Below are 18,095 nucleotides of genomic sequence, written 5' to 3' on the forward strand. Positions count from 1 at the left end.
TTCGTGTGTTTGTGTAGTCACAGTGTGGAGGGGGGCGGGGTGAGGGTGGCAGAGGGGAAAGTTGTCTCCAGTCACCTCATAACTTCACATGAGACTTATGGTCTCTAGCATCTCTGGTTTACCTCAACATCCTCATCAACAGAGAGCGAGAGAGAGAGGAGGGGGGACTCTTTGGCTAGACAGTAGTTTATTTTTTTCCTTTTGAACTAACAATACAATTTCAGATGGACTTTCATCAACTCAATACTTGTCATTAAAAGGTATACAAAAGCAGAAAAGTGTGTGACAGAGAGAAAAGACAAAGGGAATGAGAGAGGGAGTGACTAAAAGCAAATGAAAGAGCCAGGGTTGCTAACATTCAGAGAGCTGAACTCTGTCCTTTTAATAATTACAATCTTCAAAGGCTGTTTCCTCGTTAAAACAGACATAATTCTCTCCATCCTTTGAAGCAGGAGGAAAAGAGAGAGATGGACAGAGAGGGAAGGCGCTCTGTGTTTGTAGTGCCAAGAATTGAAAGAGAAAGAAACAATGACGAGAGTAATCTCTTAGATGTGTTTGGTGACTAGTTTACAACAAGTGGAGACTGGGACGGGATGGCTATTTCCTTATTCCAGAGAGAGAGACCACATCCCTCTTGAAAAGAGATTAGATCGGGAGATAAACATGGACAATAGTGATTCAGAAACGGGCTGAAGCAATTTTTTTAAAGGATTGAAAATAAAACGAATAGTCTATGATTCTCAGATACATTTTGTACACCCTTTACCACACCCTGAACCTCAAATAAACACCAATAAATGACAAAGACAAACTCTGGGAGATTAGGTTTTCATATAGAAGTAAAAACATTTGATGCAGAAATAAGACTCATAACAACCCCAATCATGATAACTCAAACCAGAACAGGAACAAAAAGACAGGCATAGCCCAGAACTACAGTATAAAACAATTTCATTTTTAATTCTACACAAAAACATTTTTACAGCATTGTATTGTAATCATTGCAGTAAGTAGCAAATGAAAGAAAAGCCACTGCAAAATAGTCTATTTGGAGAGAAAGAAAATTTAAAAACAGAAAAAGAATGCAGATTGTTGTTTGTTGCAGAGTTAAAAGTGAGAAAACCGCTGAATCCAGGTAAGATCTGATCGTTGAAGATCGCCTTCGTTAATCAATAAATATTTCATTAGTAACGCTTCCACTGACTGGATGGTTCTGTTTGTACCTGTGCTGCAAGTATGATTGCTGTCACCAAGAGAAAGTAGAGGAAGGGAGAAAAGACAAACAGCAGAGGGACAGAAAAGTACCTCAGAACCCTTGTTTGCATATTGACTAGTGTGTGTGTGTGTGGTGTAAGGAAAACTACAGTATTTGTAAATAAGCTCAGAGTCCAAATGTAGAAATATAGAGCAGAAAAATCCCCCTTAGTGAGCTTGTGCCGAGAAAAGGCCCGTTGGCCACCTCAGCCATGCACTCATCCTCTCTCCCTAATCTTGCTCTCTATCCCACGGGGATGCAGCATGGAGGGAATACAGTCATGGATTCCTCTAAATTACTAATCACTCTCATGTGTCTGATACAAGGGGCTGAGAGCAGTCAGAGGGTAACATGTTAAACACAAACAAATGTGTGTGTGTGTGTGTGTGTGTGTGAGAGCTCGGTTTCGCGGAATCTAGTGCCAATGACTAGGACAGTATGGGTTTGGCTATTGTTGGAACACATTGGGGGAGCATTTAGGGTTGTTGTTGATGGTGAAAGCAAAACAAAACACACAAACATCAAACTGCCTAAGTACAGAGCATGCCCAGTAACCTGCTTAGTGACCTCAGCCTTAATGACGCATCACGGTCTGATTTCTAAGGGGCGGGGGGGGGGGATATGGCCATGAATTAAAACACGACAACAACCACAACAGTGATGACCTGGGGAACAGAGGGACAATTGGAGAACTGGGGTCAGACATTGTGTTCCATATACAGGTAACTCCCAAAATAAAAGGAAACACTTGAGTAAATGAGGGATAAAGTCTATTGAAAGCAGGTGCTTCCACACAGGTGTGGTTCCTGAGTTAATTAAGCAATTAACATCACATCATTCTCAGGGTCATGTATAAAAATGCCCAGTTACCCATTATTTTGGTTACCAAGGCTAGAAGAGATCTGAAAAGGAGCATCTGCTAAATTAATCAAATCTCAGAGACTGAAAGAGGGTCTGAAAAAAGCATAGGGGGTTTAAAGAACACATATGGGAGATTCTGTAGTGGCGCCTGAGACAGCGTTCACCACCACCAACAAAACACCAAATGATGGAATTTCACATGGTAGAATAGTGTCGCATCCCTCCAATAAAGTTCCAGACACTTGTAGAATCTATGCCAAAGTGCACTGAAGCTGTTCTGGTGGCCCAACACCCTATTAAGACACTTTATGTTGGTGTTTCCTTTATTGTGGCAGTTACCTGTACTTCCTCGTAATGAAAAATAAATGATTGCCGAGGATCCCTTTGGGTGAGTTGCGAGACATGCTGCCAAGGGCTTGGAGGAGGAATGGCAGTATACACATGCAATAGAGATATTTAAAAGCTCTGCAATAGAGATACAGACAGAGCTGTCAGTATTGAGCAACTCAATCCAATAGGTTGACTGGGAAATCCCAACAAGACAAATATGTCAGCAAGATGAGAGTCTAGCTCTGCTTTTTATCATCGGCGTGTGTCTTTGTGACTGAGTCAAAAGTCTGTGTCCGCTGTGTGCAGTCACACACACACACACACACACACACACACACACACACACACACACACACAGTGCCTTCAGAAAGTATTCACATCCCTTTACTTTTTCCACATTTAACTATTAAATTGAGATTGTGTCACACACAATAACCCATAATGTTAAAGTGGAATTATATATATATATATATATATATATATATTTTTTTTTTAAATATCAAATGTTTTGAGTCAATAAGTATTCAACCCCTTTGTTATGACAAGCCTAAATAAGTTCAGGAGTTAAAAATTAGCCTAACAAGTCACATAAGTTGGACTTATTCTGTGTTCAGTAATAATGGTTAACATGATTTTTGAATGACTACCCCCATCTCTGTACCCCACATACATTTAGCTAATGTCCCTCAATCGAGTAGGACATTTTAAGCAGAAATTCAACCACAAAGACAGGGAGGTTTTTCAATGCCGCGCAAAGAAGGGCACTGATTGGTACAGTAGACGCTGAATATCCCTTTGAGAATGGTGAAGTTATTAATTAGGCTTTGGAGGGTGTATCAATACACCCAATCACTACAAAGATACAGGTGTCCTTCCTAACTCAATTGCCGGAGAGGAAGGAAGCTGTTCAGGGATTTCACCATGAGGCCAATGGTGATTTAAAAACAGTTACAGAGTTTAATGGTTGTGATATGAGAAAAATGAGGATGGATCAACAACATTGTAATTACTCCTACAATACTAACCTAAATGACAGAGTGCAAAGAAGCATGTACAGAATAAAAAATATTCTAAAACACGCATCCTGTTTGCAACAAGGCACTTAAATAATACTGCAAAAAATGTGGCAAAGAAATGTACTTTTTGTCCTGAATACAAAGCGTTATGTTTGGGGCAAATCCAATACAACACAGTACTGAGTACCAATCACCATATTTTCAAGCATTGTGGTGGCTGTATCATGTTATGGGTTTGCTTGTCATCAGCAAGGACTAGGGAGTTTTTTAGGATAAAAGAAACAGAATACAGCTAAGCACAGGCTAAATCTGATTCAATGTTCTTTCCAACAGACACTGGGAGACAAACTCACCTTTCAGCAGAACAAGAACCTAAAACACAAAGACAAATCTACACTGGAGTTGTTTACCAAGAACACAGTGAATGTTCTTGAGTGGCCTAGTTACAGTTTTGACTTAAATCTGCTTGAAAATGTATGGCAAGGCATAAAAATGGCTTTCTAGCAATGATCAACAACCAACTTGACAGAGCTTGAATAATTTTTTAAAGAATAATGGGCAAATAGTGTACAATTCAGGTGTGTAAAGCTCTTATATACTTAGCCAAAAAAGACTCACAGCTGTAATCACTGCCAAAGGCATTTCTAACATGTAGTCTCAGAGGGGAGAATACTTATCAAGATATAGTAGTTACATTTTTTGTATTTTGTTAATAAATGTTACAATTTGTCTTCCACTTTGACATTACAGAGTGTTTTGTGTCGATCATTGACCAAAAATGACAATGAAATGCATTTTAATCCCACTTTGTAACAACAAAATGTGTAAAAAGTACCCATACAGACATGTACATACACACACGTATGCACATGCCTACCCCTCAGACAGTACCCCACGTCGAGCCCAGCCCTGACTCAGAGCTGTAAACTCCCCTCTCCCATCATCCTAGGTAGCGAATGAGGAAGCCCGACGTGCTAAGACAGGTGTGACATCACAAGTTTCCCTCCCCTTCGACTGCAACACACTCCAAATTACATGTCTGGCTCCGTTTCCCTTTGACACAGAAGAGAGAAGACAGACATGATTCCATTCGTACTCTTCACACCTTCCTCACGCCCTCTAGGAGACTTTAAATTATGTCTCTAATTACAACACACACAACCCCAAGGCTTGGCATGGAGAGAAGTTTAGTGGTCTCATTAGTAGCAGAAGGAATTCCATAGATAAATTAGCTATGGAGATGAGAGAGCATCGGCAGTAAATGACATGAGAGAAGAAAGAGGGGGGAGGGAGAAAGAGAGAGAAGAAGGAGGGGGGAGGGAGAAGAGAGAGAAGAAAGAGGGGGGAGGGAGAAAGAGAGAGAAGAAAGAGGGGGGAGGGAGAAAGAGAGAGAAGAAAGAGGGGGAGGGAGAAAGAGAGAGAAGAAAGAGGGGGGGAGGGAGAAAGAGAGAGAAGAAAGAGGGTGAGGGAGAAAGAGAGAGAAGAAAGAGGGGGAGGGAGAAAGAGAGAGAAGAAAGAGGGGGAGGGAGAAAGAGAGAGAAGAAAGAGGGGAGGGAGAAGAGAGAGAAGAAAGAGGGGGAGGGAGAAAGAGAGAGAAGAAAGAGGGGGAGGGAGAAAGAGAGAGAAGAAAGAGGGGGAGGGAGAAAGAGAGAGAAGAAAGAGGGGGAGGGAGAAAGAGAGAGAAGAAAGAGGGGGAGGGAGAAAGAGAGAGAAGAAAGAGGGGGAGGGAGAAAGAGAGAGAAGAAAGAGGGGGAGGGAGAAAGAGAGAGAAGAAAGAGGGGGAGGGAGAAAGAGAGAGAAGAAAGAGGGGGAGGGAGAAAGAGAGAGAAGAAAGAGGGGGAGGGAGAAAGAGAGAGAAGAAAGAGGGGGAGGGAGAAAGAGAGAGAAGAAAGAGGGGGAGGGAGAAAGAGAGAGAAGAAAGAGGGGGAGGGAGGAAGAGAGAGAAGAAAGAGACAGGAAATACAGTGAGAAAGATGGAGAATATAAAAATACAGTGAGAGAAAGAATGAAGAAGTGTCTTTAAAAATCCCCTTTCACTCCTCAGTGGCATACAGTACAACCATGTAAACTCAGTGTGACTTTATGAACGTCCAGCCGTGTAGAATATGATGTGACTCGGGAAAACTAAGGCAACTTCTGTTTGTAGAGGGTCCCACTAGGCATGTCGGGGCTCTGTCTCTTTCTCTAGGAGGAGGAAGAGGAGAGAGGAGGTGGTAAGCGGCATCTTGCTGCCTCTCTTTTTAAACGGATCAGCCCTCTTTCAGCTTGACCTTCCACATTTTGGGCGGAACAACTTTCCCCAAACACATAATGGTCCAAAAGAGACAGAGGGCGAAGGAGGAGAGGAAAAGAGATGGAGAACAGAAGGGTACATTTTCTCCTGGTGGGCTCCTTTTTGAGACAAGTTGAATGAGATGACGTCACACTGCGATTGCGTCACTCTTCGTCCCCCCCCCCAGTCACGTGGGTTTTCCTGCTCTCTAAAGAGTCCTTTGCAACGTTCCTAGTTGCCGGGCGTTACCTAACTTTGCCAGGGGTGTCAGTCGCTAGGCACGGGTATGACGCTGATGTGGAGGAAGTTATCAGGGTGACTGAGGTGCTCGCTCAGCCACTGCAACGGGGTCTCCAGCAGCGGCTCAATCCCATGGATCACCACCTGGTAGCGCTTGGACTCGTCTGTATAAGGAGAGAGAAAAGGGAGACATGGAGGGAGGGAGGGGAGATGGAGGATGAGAGGGAGCTCCAACTTAAAAACCCTTTTGACTTTGTGTCGGACTTCATATATTTCTATTTCTATAAACAGAAATGCTAGAATTTTCTTAAAAACATCACCACTCATCGATTACAGTGTGGGAGTTTGTGTGTGTGTGCAAGCGATAGTTAAGTGAGCGTGTGTTTAAGTTGTCCCTCTCACCTCAGAATGACCGAAGGCTCTCGGCTAGCGACAGACAGATTAATCAATCACAGTGACCAGGCCTGACCCAGGGACTGACCACGGGTCACACAGCAAGACAAATGAGCCTCACTCGGATGGCCCGATGAGGTGTGCACGTGTGTGTTTCTGTGTGTCCGTGAGAGAGAGAGAGTGTGTGTGTGTGAGAGAGAGTTAGTATGATAATCTGCATGCGCTCTGTGTTTGGATGTATGGCTACGTGCATGAAATGTGTGAAAGATTGCCAGCAGGTAGACGCATCGGAATGGGTGTCCATGTGAGTAAGTCTCAATGGGCATATGTTGTATGTGTGTACATCGATATCTGTAAGTTACTAGTTTACTCAAAGCAACAGTAGCCCCACCCCTTCAGAGACACTGGGCCCCAGGTCACGACCTTTCACCCACTCATATCAGAGCACTGAGGGGAAGGGCGGGGTCAAAACACTAGAGGGGGCGTAGCCAAGTCATGTAGGAGCTCAGTGTCTATATGACTACACACACATGCACACATACACTGACCGTTTCTCCTTATACGTTACCAAAAGATGCATACTGTTGCATGTACACGTCATATCTGAACGACCGTTACGATCGTTAGAAATATCTGTCTGAGTGAAGAATCCAGGGTTAGTAAGAAGCTCCTTAGGCACACCCACCACCTGCAGACTGGTATATAGTATGAAAATACAGTGCCATGAAAAAATATTTAAATACTTTCTGATTTTCACTATTTTTGCATATTTTTTGATAATGATTGTTATCAGATTTTCAACCAAAACCTAATTAGATAAGAGGAACCTGAGTCTACAAAAGAACACTTTTTTTTTTTTTTTTTACAAATGTATCTAATAAACAAAGTTATGCAACACCCAATACCCCTGTGTGAAAAAGTAATTGCTCACACAATAACTGGTTGTGCCACTTTTAGCTGCAATGACTGCAACCAAATGCTTCCTGTAGTTGTTGATCAGTCTCTCACGTCGCTGTGAAGGAATTTTGGCCCACTCTTGCATGCAGAACTGCTTAACTCAGCAACATGTGGTTTTTAAAATTTATTGAACCTTTATTTAACCAGGTAGGCAAGTCCAGAACTTCAAATTAGTTGCTTTTTAGCTATTTTCATGTCGACTTGATCGAGTGTTTGGATCATTGTCTTGCTGTATGACCCAGTTGAGTTTCAGATCAGACGGACGGCCTGACGTTCTCCTGTAGAATTCTCTGATACAGAGCTGAATTCATGGTTCCTTCTATTAAGGCAAGTCGTCCAGGTCCTGAGGCAGCAACGCATCCCCAAACCATCACACTACCACCACCGTTGGTATGAGTTTCTTACTGTGGAATGCAGTGTTTTACCTTTGAATCATATGTCTGTAGAACCTTCTTCCAAGAGTCTTGATGATCATCCAGGTGCTTTTTGGCAGACTTGAGTCAACTGTTTGGATGAGATGACATTATGTCTAGCGAAAATCAAACACTGCATTCCACAGTAAGAACCTGGTGGTGGTAGTGTGATGGTTTGGGGATGCTGTACTGCCTCAGGACCTGGACGACTTGTCTTAATAGAAGGAACCATGAATTCTGCTCTGTCTCAGAGAATTCTACAGGAGAATGTCTGGCTATTCATCTGTGAGCTGAAACTGAAGCTCAGCTGGCTCATACAGCAAGACAATGATGCAAAACACCATCAAGTCTACATGAAAATAGTTAAAAAGCCAAACAAATTAAGTTCTGTAATAGCTTAGTCAAATTCCTGACCTAATCCACAAATTTCGCTGAGTTAAAGCAGTTCTGCATGTAAGAGTGGGCCAAAATTCCTCGCCAGCGATGTGAGAGGCCGCCCTACGTACAGCCATACATAGCAATTTATATGTATATTCTATGATCACAGATACGATCGCACACATACGATCAATACACTCACAAGTACTGACATTCATATTGCAATCTCACTTTCTGTCTTTCCCTCTCTCTCTCTTGTGCCCCAGGTGACAGTAGCGGGGGGGGGGGGGGGGGGCTCCCCTGACACTCTCACTATGACAAGGGAAATTACATCCCAAATATACACAGCTTGAATACCTGCACACAGAATGTATGGTCTGGTAGGCCCTCTTATGGTTGTCATATCTTCTTCAGAGGGTGGAGACCAATGTGATTCATTTGTAATTCTCCTCTGAAACGTTGTGAATGCACTGTGTCATAGTGGAAGGATTTTGATTCCTCCAGATAGAATTGGCCAGAATGCATGGTCCCCTAGGTTTTACTGGAATGTGACATAATATTAGGGCTCTTAGGAAGAGTGACAGAGATGTTTTCACATCTGAATCACACTATGCTGCTGTGAGCCATTAACATGGCTAACCAGAGACCTATGGGCTCTTGTCACAAGTAGTGCACTATTTAGGGAATAGGGTGGCATTTGGGATGCATGCACGGTTGTTATACATTCCTATAGTGATTGGGGCCAATCAAGTTGTGTTTGATTAATGTTAATGCATTACTATAGTAATAAATGCATCCCAAATGGCACCCTATTCCCTAAATAGTATGTACAACTCCATAACAACTTATTTCTAAAGAGGAATATTGACCATCATATTTTGAATAAAAATAAAAGATGACAAATTTGCTCACCCATGAACACACACTGCGGTAGAGTATTGCGGCGACTAACAGTCAAGACATGATGTTTTGTTACTTAAGTATAGCAAAGTCCAATTTAAGAAGGCCGCAAGCCCATTCATCCCTGCAGTGAGGCCAGCCAAGACGAAACAGTTACACCAGAACTCAACCAACACACTGACCGGCCAATAAGAAATATGTGTGTATGTTAGGGGGAACTGAAAGGTATAAATCTATCAATACATCTCTCTAGACCTGAACGACATGTTTGTCTTATGATGTCTCATAAGAGTAATTTCCTTCAGAAAGTTAAGTAGTTTGTTCTTTCATGAATAAACTCCTCAACTGCATTTATAAGAAAGAACAGGGAAATGGAGTTTGCAGGTATACAATAAACAGACCATACGGTATTGACTTGGAGACCTCTGTCTCATTTCTGCCTCCCCCTACTCAACACCTAGCAACACCTCACACACCCACCGTCCCTCATATCAAACCAACCACTGAAACCCAGAACACCCCCGCACTCTGAACAGTGAGACGGCCCGTTTGATGAGAAGAGACTGGATTCGCTATTGATACTGACTGTGGTGTTCTGTGTGGGCGGATTGGCCAATAGTTTCACTCCTTTGTTCTGTGGGCTGTACCATGAATGAGTAAAATCAATAAGAGGGGTGTGTAGGCGACTACTGTTGGCGCGTGGGCTTGTCAGTCGGGGGGGATTTCTGCATTCTCCACTTATTAGAAATATCACCACAAAAACTGTTTTTCTTTATAAAAGAAACATGTCACATCTGTAAAGGACATGACGGGGGAATTCTCGGAAGGCTTTGACCCGCCGAGGCAACTATTTCTGAGGCTTGTGCAATTGAACTTGTCCTGCGTCATACATGGGGAGAAACGTGTTACTGTTCAGACATATCTCTCCTGCCTCTAACCCAGTTAAACCATGTCTAATACCTTGGTCAAAACAAAGCGTTCGCAGACGTCAAAGCTGACCAACCGACTGCTAATCAGAATAAGATGCTGACGTCCGATTTTCCTGCGTGGGTGGAAGAACATCGGTCCGGTCCGGTAACAGTACGACTCATCTGAGTATCACGCTGCCATATGCTGGGAATCCCCAGTTAATATAACCCCTGGTTACATGTTTCCTTGGGTTAGTTCAGTTTGACAGGTTTCGGGAGTGCTTGAAGGGCCATCAAGGCTTTCAGACAAAACAGAGGGGAATGTTTAAAAAAAATGTTGGTTTGATGTTTGAAACATCACAGAGTGCTGGGACATCCTTATCCGATAGGTCCTCACAGGGAATCGGGTCCCCAGAATACATCTGTGAACAATGCCACCATTAGGCTGCTTGAGTACCCCCCCAGTCCCTCTAATCCAAACACACCGCTATAATCCCCCGCTATCGCACACCCATCTCCCCAGTGAGGAAGAAAGGGAACACAACAAAGCAGCACTTTCACCCTTATCAAGCGATGCCACCACCACCCTCAGAGGAGAGGAGAGAACGAATTAAGAAAAGAGGGAAATGGATAAAAGAGATTATATAAGTACAGGAAGGGTATGAAAAGTAAATATAGCGATTCTTGATAAAGCAAGAGAGAGTGGGAGAGAAGGAGCGAGCAAGAGAAAGACATGAGGGAGGCAGACAGAGAGCGAAAGAGAGAGGCAGGTAGGCAGGCAGGCAGGCAGACAGAGAGAGAGAGAAAGAGATGCAGGCAGTCAGGCAGACAGAACAGAAGTAATGGTAGTGGTGCATTGCTCCATGCAGGTGATTCTCCTGCAGGTCCTCTGTCTCACAGCTCCATTGTCTGCTTATCTACTTCATCTGCACAGTCCTCCAGACACTACCTGTTTAGGCTGCCTCTCTCTCTCCATCTCCATCGCTCCCTCTTCTCTACATCTAGCGCCGCTCCTCATTCCACTATGCATTTTCTTCCCCTCCCCCTTGCTTTGCACTCTTTCACATGAGGGCGACTATTTTCCCTCCTCGACCCTCTCCTGTGTTTTATCTCTAAAAGTCCTCTTTTACTGTGTAAATAAAATATACCTACATGGCTGATGTCTTTTATCCTCTGGCTTCCTGTGAGATGCAGAGCACCCTTTGATAGCACAGTGAGGAAGAAACAGGTCTGCTTTCTCTTGTGGGACTGTGTGTGTTCACTGTATGTTCACTCTGTGTGTGTGTGTGTGTGTAGGAGAGGTATATGTAGTATAGGTGTAATTAGGGTAGTGCAATGTCTATGAGTAGGTAAGTACCGTCTCTGGATATGGCCACGGGGTACACCTCCTTCAGCAGATCCCCCAGCGTGTGTGTGTAGCCGTCGGACGAGATGGGGCGAAACAACTTCTGGATGAATGGCCTGTCACTCATCGTCTACACGGAGAGTTGGGAGAGGAATCAGAGCATGACAAATAAATTACATACAGTGCCTTCGGGAAGTATTCACACCCCCTGATTTTTTCCACATTTTGTTGTGTTATAGCCTGAATTTAAAATGGATTAAATTGAGATTGTGTGCCCGTGATCTACATGCAATACCCAACAATGTAAAAGATTAACAACTGTAATGTCTTGAGTCAATAAGGATTCCCTTTGTTATGGCAAGCCTAAATACATTCAGGAGTAAAAATGTGCTTAAAAAGTCACAATAAATTGCATGGACTCACTCTGTGTGCAAAAATAGTGTTTAACATTAATTTTGTAATGATTACCCCATCTCTGTACCCCACACATACAATTGTATGTAAGGTCCCTCGGTTGAGCAGTGAATTCAAGCACAGATTCACTGCATATCCCTTTGAGCCTGATGAAGTTATTAATTAGGATTTGGATGGTGTATCAATACACCCAGTCACCTAACTCAGTTGCCAGAGAGGAAGGAAACCGCTCAGGGATTTCACCATGATTTCACTCATTTTAAAACAGTTACAGAGTTTAATGGTCATGACAGGAGAAAACTGAGGATGGATTAACAACATTGTAGTTACTCCACAATACTAACCTAAATGACAAGAGTGAAAAGAAGTCGGTACAGAAAACAAATATTCCAAAACATGCATCCTGTTTACTTAATTTATTACTCAAGTACTTTTATGCAATAGCTTGACAAAGCCACACAATAGCTCCAATGCAAGAACATAAAATGAAGTGCTTATTCTAGGCTACAAGTCATGACTTAATTATTTCTGGCACTGACCCAAGCCCTCGGGAACTGCGCCCCCAAATGAATATACAACTAAATAAACCAAAGTCTCTGACGATTCAATCACAGGCTACTCCAGTGATAAAAGTTAGGTGCAATTGATCATGTCATACATGAGGGTAGCCTCATGATATCTCTCAATATTGGCCGCCATTAACTGGATATTTGAGTGATAAAGTGAACTATACCTGACAAGTGGTTTAGGTTCATTTTCCCATCCTTTGTGGGCTCTGCCTGTCAATCAACAAAAGGGTGCATTTGCCGATGTACGGTTAGCTGACAATGTTTACTTTGCAAAAGAAGCGTAGAACTTTTCCTCTCCAACTGCAGCGTAGACCTATCTAGTGAAGTTAGCTAACATTATCCCCTTTTTAACATTGTTTTTAAGTGTTTAATTATGATTGCTGCTGACAGACATGACAGGCACCGAGGTAATAACATATAATTGGCTAGCTAATAACAGATTACGTCAATATGGCTAGGTAACAAGCTAACTTTCAGTAGACAAACTAGATGGCTATATTTGCTTGCCATCTATAGTAGTGATGACAGTAGTCTGACTGACAACTTCCCCAGCACGAGGACTTGCCGATGACAAGCTCTTTCCAAAAGCCTAATCTCTGATGACGGAAAAACTAAATGACACGTTGTTTGGTTAGCTAGCTAGTTAAATTTCAAATGGATAGGCTACCCTCACGCATCTGAAATTACATGATCAATTGATGTTTAATGATCATGAAAAGCACGCTGTTACTTGCTGTATAACTCTGATAGAGCTAAATGTGCGCAATTGTTTTGCATGGAATAATCTAAAATGTCTAGTTCTGTCTATGCTCTTCTAGAGATGATGATATTACAACCAAGAAGTTAGAACATTTAACAATCCCTTGAAAATGGCATGCAGTTTGTCAATGGTTTTAGGGGGTCTCCTTGCCCCCCAGCAGCCAAATCAAACGCTCTGTACCATTTTGAGACGTTTTATTGATAATGACCAATTGAAGAAAAGAGTCCACCTACAGACACATCTAGTAAAATATTAAAAGTGGTGCTTGCTACCCAGTCTCTGATCTGAGGGCACATGAGAAAGGTGACGCTCGCTGGATATGGTCCAGAAGATCAGGCGTTCGTACACGGACACCGGCGATCGGGTTGCTATCAGTTCTGGGAAACCAGTTTGTTTATCAGTTCGGGGAATCCAGGGGCCTCTGAGGTGACAAACAGGGTGACAAACGGCGAGTCAGACACACAATAGCAACTAATCATGGGAGCTGTGAAAAGGAAACCGGCAACGGGAGGGTGCGAGTAACGGAGCTGTAACTAACACCGCCGGGCGTGAGGTAGGGAAGGTGGCTCTAAAGGCGCGAAGCTGGCTCTTGGGTTCCCAGAAAGAGTGACTCATTGACAGGAAGCGTAGAGTTTGTGTGGGATTATGCCAGGAGCTGGAGTGGAGAGAGTGCGATAAGTGACAGCTACTTCGTTGCATTTTTAAAAACCGCCATGAATAATTGACCCGGGTACCATACAAAGAGGGGGCCATTGATCCTGGATAAAAGAGCGATACTCTTGGACAGAGACACTTTCTTTTCAGTTTGTGTGACACCAGAGCTTGCAGAGTACCACCTGGCGACACCCAAGAGCGATGCGTCATTAACTCTCTGACGATGAGAGGTCAGGGGAAAAGAGACTCGCTCTCCCTGACTGAAGCGAGCAAAGGAACTCAACCCATTGCCTAATTGCCGTTGTGGGTTCAATCCGACTAATTGACAGTAAACTGGTGGCTGAGGTGCAAAAAAGTAAATCAATATAATTATAATCATTTTTGGCCTGTGACATGAATGGGCAGAAGCAGAGGGAGGAGTGCCCTTCTCAAATGGAACAGTAATATGCGCCGCTCGGTCATATTGTCAATAAGGCAGCATTTTGCATCGTCTAGAAACATATAAACTCAGCAAAAAATGAAACGTCCCTTTTTCAGGACCCTGTCTTTCAAAGATAATTCGTAAAAATCCAAATAACTTCAGATCTTCATTGTAAATGGTTTAAACACGGTTTCCCATGTAGGCAATTAAGGTCACAGTTATGAAAACTTAGGACACTAAAAGAGGCCTTTCTACTGACTCTGAAAACCACCAAAAGAAAGTGGCCCAGGGTCCCTGCTCATCTGCGTGAACGTGCCTTAGGCATGCTGCAAGGAGGCATGAGGACTGCAGATGTGGCCAGGGCAATAAATTGCAATGTCCGTACTGTGAGACGCCTAAGACAGAGATACAGGGAGACAGGACGGACAGCTGATCATCCTCGCAGTGGCAGACCACGTGTAACAACACCTGCACAGGATCGGTACATCCGAACATCACACCTGCGGGACATGTACAGGATGGCAACAACAACTGCCCGAGTTACACCAGGAACGCACAATCAGTGCTCAGACTGTCTGCAATAGGCTGAGAGAGGCTGGACTGAGGGCTTGTAGGCCTGTTGTAAGGCAGGTCCTCGCCAGACATCACCGGCAACAATGTTGCCTATGGGCACAACCCCCCCGTCGCTGGACCAGACAGAACTGGCAAAAAGTGCTCTTTACTGACGAGTCGCGGTTTTGTCTCACCAGGGGTGATGGTCAGATTCACGTTTATCGTTGAAGGAATGAGTATTACAACGAGGCCTGTACTTGGGATCGATTTGGAGGTGGAGGGTCCTTCATGGTCTGGCGCGGTGTGTCACAGCATCATCGGACTGAGCTTGTTGTCATTACCAGCATTCTCAACGCTGTGCGTTACAGGGAAGACATCCTCCTCCCTCATGTGGTACCCTTCCTGCAGGCTCATCCTGACATGACCCTCCAGCATGACAATGCCACTGCTCGTTCTGTGCGTGATACTGCTCGTTCTGTGCGTGATTTCCTGCAAGACAGGAATGTCAGTATTCTGCCATGGCCAGCGAAGAGCCCGGATCTCAATCCCATTAAGCACGTCTGGGACCTGTTGGATCGAAGGGTGAGGGCTAGGGCCATTCCCCCCAGAAATGTCTGGGAACTTGCAGGTGCCTTGGTGGAAGTGGGGTAACATCTCACAGCAAGAAGTGGCAAATCTGGTGCAGTCCATGAGGAGGAGATGCACTGCAATACTTAATGCAGCTGGTGGCCACACCAGATACTGACTGTTACTTTTGATTTTGACCCCACATTTGTTCAGGGACACATTATTCAATTTATTTTAGTCACATGTCTGTGGAACTTGTTCAGTTTATGTCTCAGTTGTTGAATCTTGTTATGTTGATACAAATATTTACACATGTTAATAAGTTTGCTGAAAATAAATGCAGTTAGTTGACAGCGAGAGGACGTTTCTTTTTTTGCAGAGTTTCTCGCTTTTCCATAAAATATATGTTTGAATTTTCAAACTAGATTTCATTGGGAAGGCAATTCCTCCACGTGCTTAATCTAGTCTTGGCTACGTCACTTTTGTTTTGATCCTACTTTGAACGGGAGCCAGCCCGGTACAAAATGAATGCTATTCACTTTTCACCCGGTGTAAACTCCTCCCATCCAGCTCAGATAATCAAATCCCCCTCACTGAGTGAGTCAGTTGGAGAGAAAGCTTGACCACTTTTCCCACTGAGCCCAAGACCTTCCACTGGTAAATAAAAATTCCAAGGGGATTTTTTTTTTAGCTCTCATTTCCCTCAGCCACTGAGGCACCATGTAATGTACAGTATACATGTAGGCTACCTCATGTAATTGGATGTCTCCCTCTCCTCCATGGAGGATCCAATCTGTTTAGCTTAAACATCATATTCATAACACCTAGGTCTATAGCTTAACACTATACTCTAGCCTATAATATGCCATGGGTTTGATTCCCTTTCCATTCACTCTATTCCAGCTTGTCCTAATTTCTCCCACAGTAGTCCACACACACAACAGGGAAAAATAATATTGAAGAATATTTTGTAGGCCTGAGTATTTTGGGTGTTATGTAACATAATAAGTGGGCAAGAAATGTTTGCAACAGTATGCCCAGTGGCTTTCACATCTGTTACCTTAACACCCACAAGCAGGTCTTGTAAACAGATGTGTCACTGTAAAATCATCCCCTAGAGACATTTAAGAAACTATCAACCTAGTTTCCTAGAAGGTGCCTCTCAAAGCCAACACTAAAAAAGGTTAGTGGGGCTGCCATTTGGTTGATGAGTAAACATTTAGTCACAGGAGAAAAAGGCATACCTGCCGAGAAACAATGTAACCGGTCTCTAATACAAGCATGCCACTGGGCACAGACATCAGTTCAACGTCTAGTTTTGATTTACATTTGGTTGAGTTGTCACCTAACGTAAATTCAACAAAAAAATGAACCATGTCATTCGATTTAGGTTAAAAGTTGGGTAAATGAAAATACGAAATGACATTTTGCAAATCCAATCAGTTTTCCACGATGATTCAACGTCATCACATTGATCTTTTGGGTTGAAATTACACGGAAACAACGTTGATTCAACCTTTTTTTGCCCAGTAGGATGATCATTTTAACTTTCCGCAAGATTCAGTGGCTCTGGCACTTTGTAACACAGTGGGGTCACTTTCGGAGCGGGGAAAACTGGCGGCCGAAAAAGACTGGCGCGATGACACAGATAAATCCATCCCCTCGGAATCTCTTCCCTGTTCCAAAAGGAACACAGTCTAGGGGAAGTGAGTGCTCTGTTATTTAGAGTCAATGTTGTCATTCATTCTGTCTGCATGAAAAGCAGCACATGTTATTTACACTAAAGACAGCAATTTGCCATCAGAGGGGGGCCTGCAGGTTGAAATATAGTCATCAATCGTGACTTCTGCATCCGGACCCAGATAGCTTTGTCCGCCGTTGGTTCAGTTAAATTTGGAGTACACAACTACATTTCTGTCTAGACCCAAGGAGTCCTGTTGCGCATGGTGCGTCTGTGGTTTTACAACCACTGTTTTATTATTGTGTTGGACCGTTTTATTATAGGCGAAATAAAAAACGATTTGTTGAAGTGTGAAATTAGTTACATATGTACCTAGTTTTGGGACACAACATTGGGAGTCTGTGTATTGGTTGTCCAACCAATACACAGACTCCCAATGTTGTGTCCCAAAGCAAATTTGTACCAAGCTTTAGTTTAAATTTGCCTGTATTTTTTTGGGGGAAATCCATATACGCACGTGACAGAATTGGCCACAATATTATAATTGAAGACTAGGCATTACATCGCATTTTCCAGGAAGTTGAAAAAAATATTCATCATCTCATTTTGTGGTAACATTTTGTTTCCTTTACCAACTAAAAGTCAATACAGGCCAAGACGTTTTTATAATGTTTTAGTCAACACATGAATGATATATCTTATTGTTCTGTTTGGTCGTCTTTAATTTTGAATAGATTTATGATTGTAACATTCCAGTAAACACATTGATGAGAGATTTCATGGGCATAAAGGCTGAAATCTGTTATAACACAGCAGCAAAGCCCTGACAACCTACTCGGATTCCCCTGGAGAAATGTTCACATCAATCTATACTCATTTGTTTATTCTTGTTGAGAAGAGATGGCCTCAAATACGATGGAATTAGGTAGGCAAAGCTATATACCAGTCGAGCTAATCCGAGGGCTTATTGAAAGCAGTCTTGGGTAAAATCATGCCCATTCCAGGCACGACGTTTCCCCACAGTTTTCCTACACTATGGGATACACACGGCCTAATGTTTTCCAGACCTTCAGGGCGAGACACTGGTGCTTATTCATCATTTTGAGGGAATTTCATCTGAGTCATGGATGCGCGGGATCCCCCTTAGTAAATCACCTGTGCCCGCGTGCATCCCACGGTTTGGGCACGCTTCATTTGAGTTGCCCACAT

The 18,095-nt window shown here is 43.2% G+C and overlaps 1 protein-coding gene across 1 annotated transcript in view; it reads right to left on the bottom strand.

Annotated features, from left to right (window-relative positions):
• Positions 1 to 168: 168 nt before the first annotated feature.
• LOC109901994 (autophagy protein 5) overlaps positions 169 to 18,095 on the bottom strand; it is a 28,859-nt gene continuing 10,932 nt past the window's right edge. The window contains exons 8-9 of the mRNA XM_020498037.2: positions 11,281 to 11,398; positions 169 to 6,138 (exon numbers count right to left, since the gene is read on the bottom strand). Coding sequence (XP_020353626.1) covers positions 6,002 to 6,138; positions 11,281 to 11,398 — 255 coding nt within the window. The 3' untranslated portion in view covers positions 169 to 6,001. The remainder of the gene's footprint in view (positions 6,139 to 11,280; positions 11,399 to 18,095) is intronic.

This window comes from Oncorhynchus kisutch, linkage group LG13 (assembly GCF_002021735.2).
Source record: "Oncorhynchus kisutch isolate 150728-3 linkage group LG13, Okis_V2, whole genome shotgun sequence".
NCBI classification, from domain to species: Eukaryota; Metazoa; Chordata; class Actinopteri; order Salmoniformes; family Salmonidae; genus Oncorhynchus; species Oncorhynchus kisutch.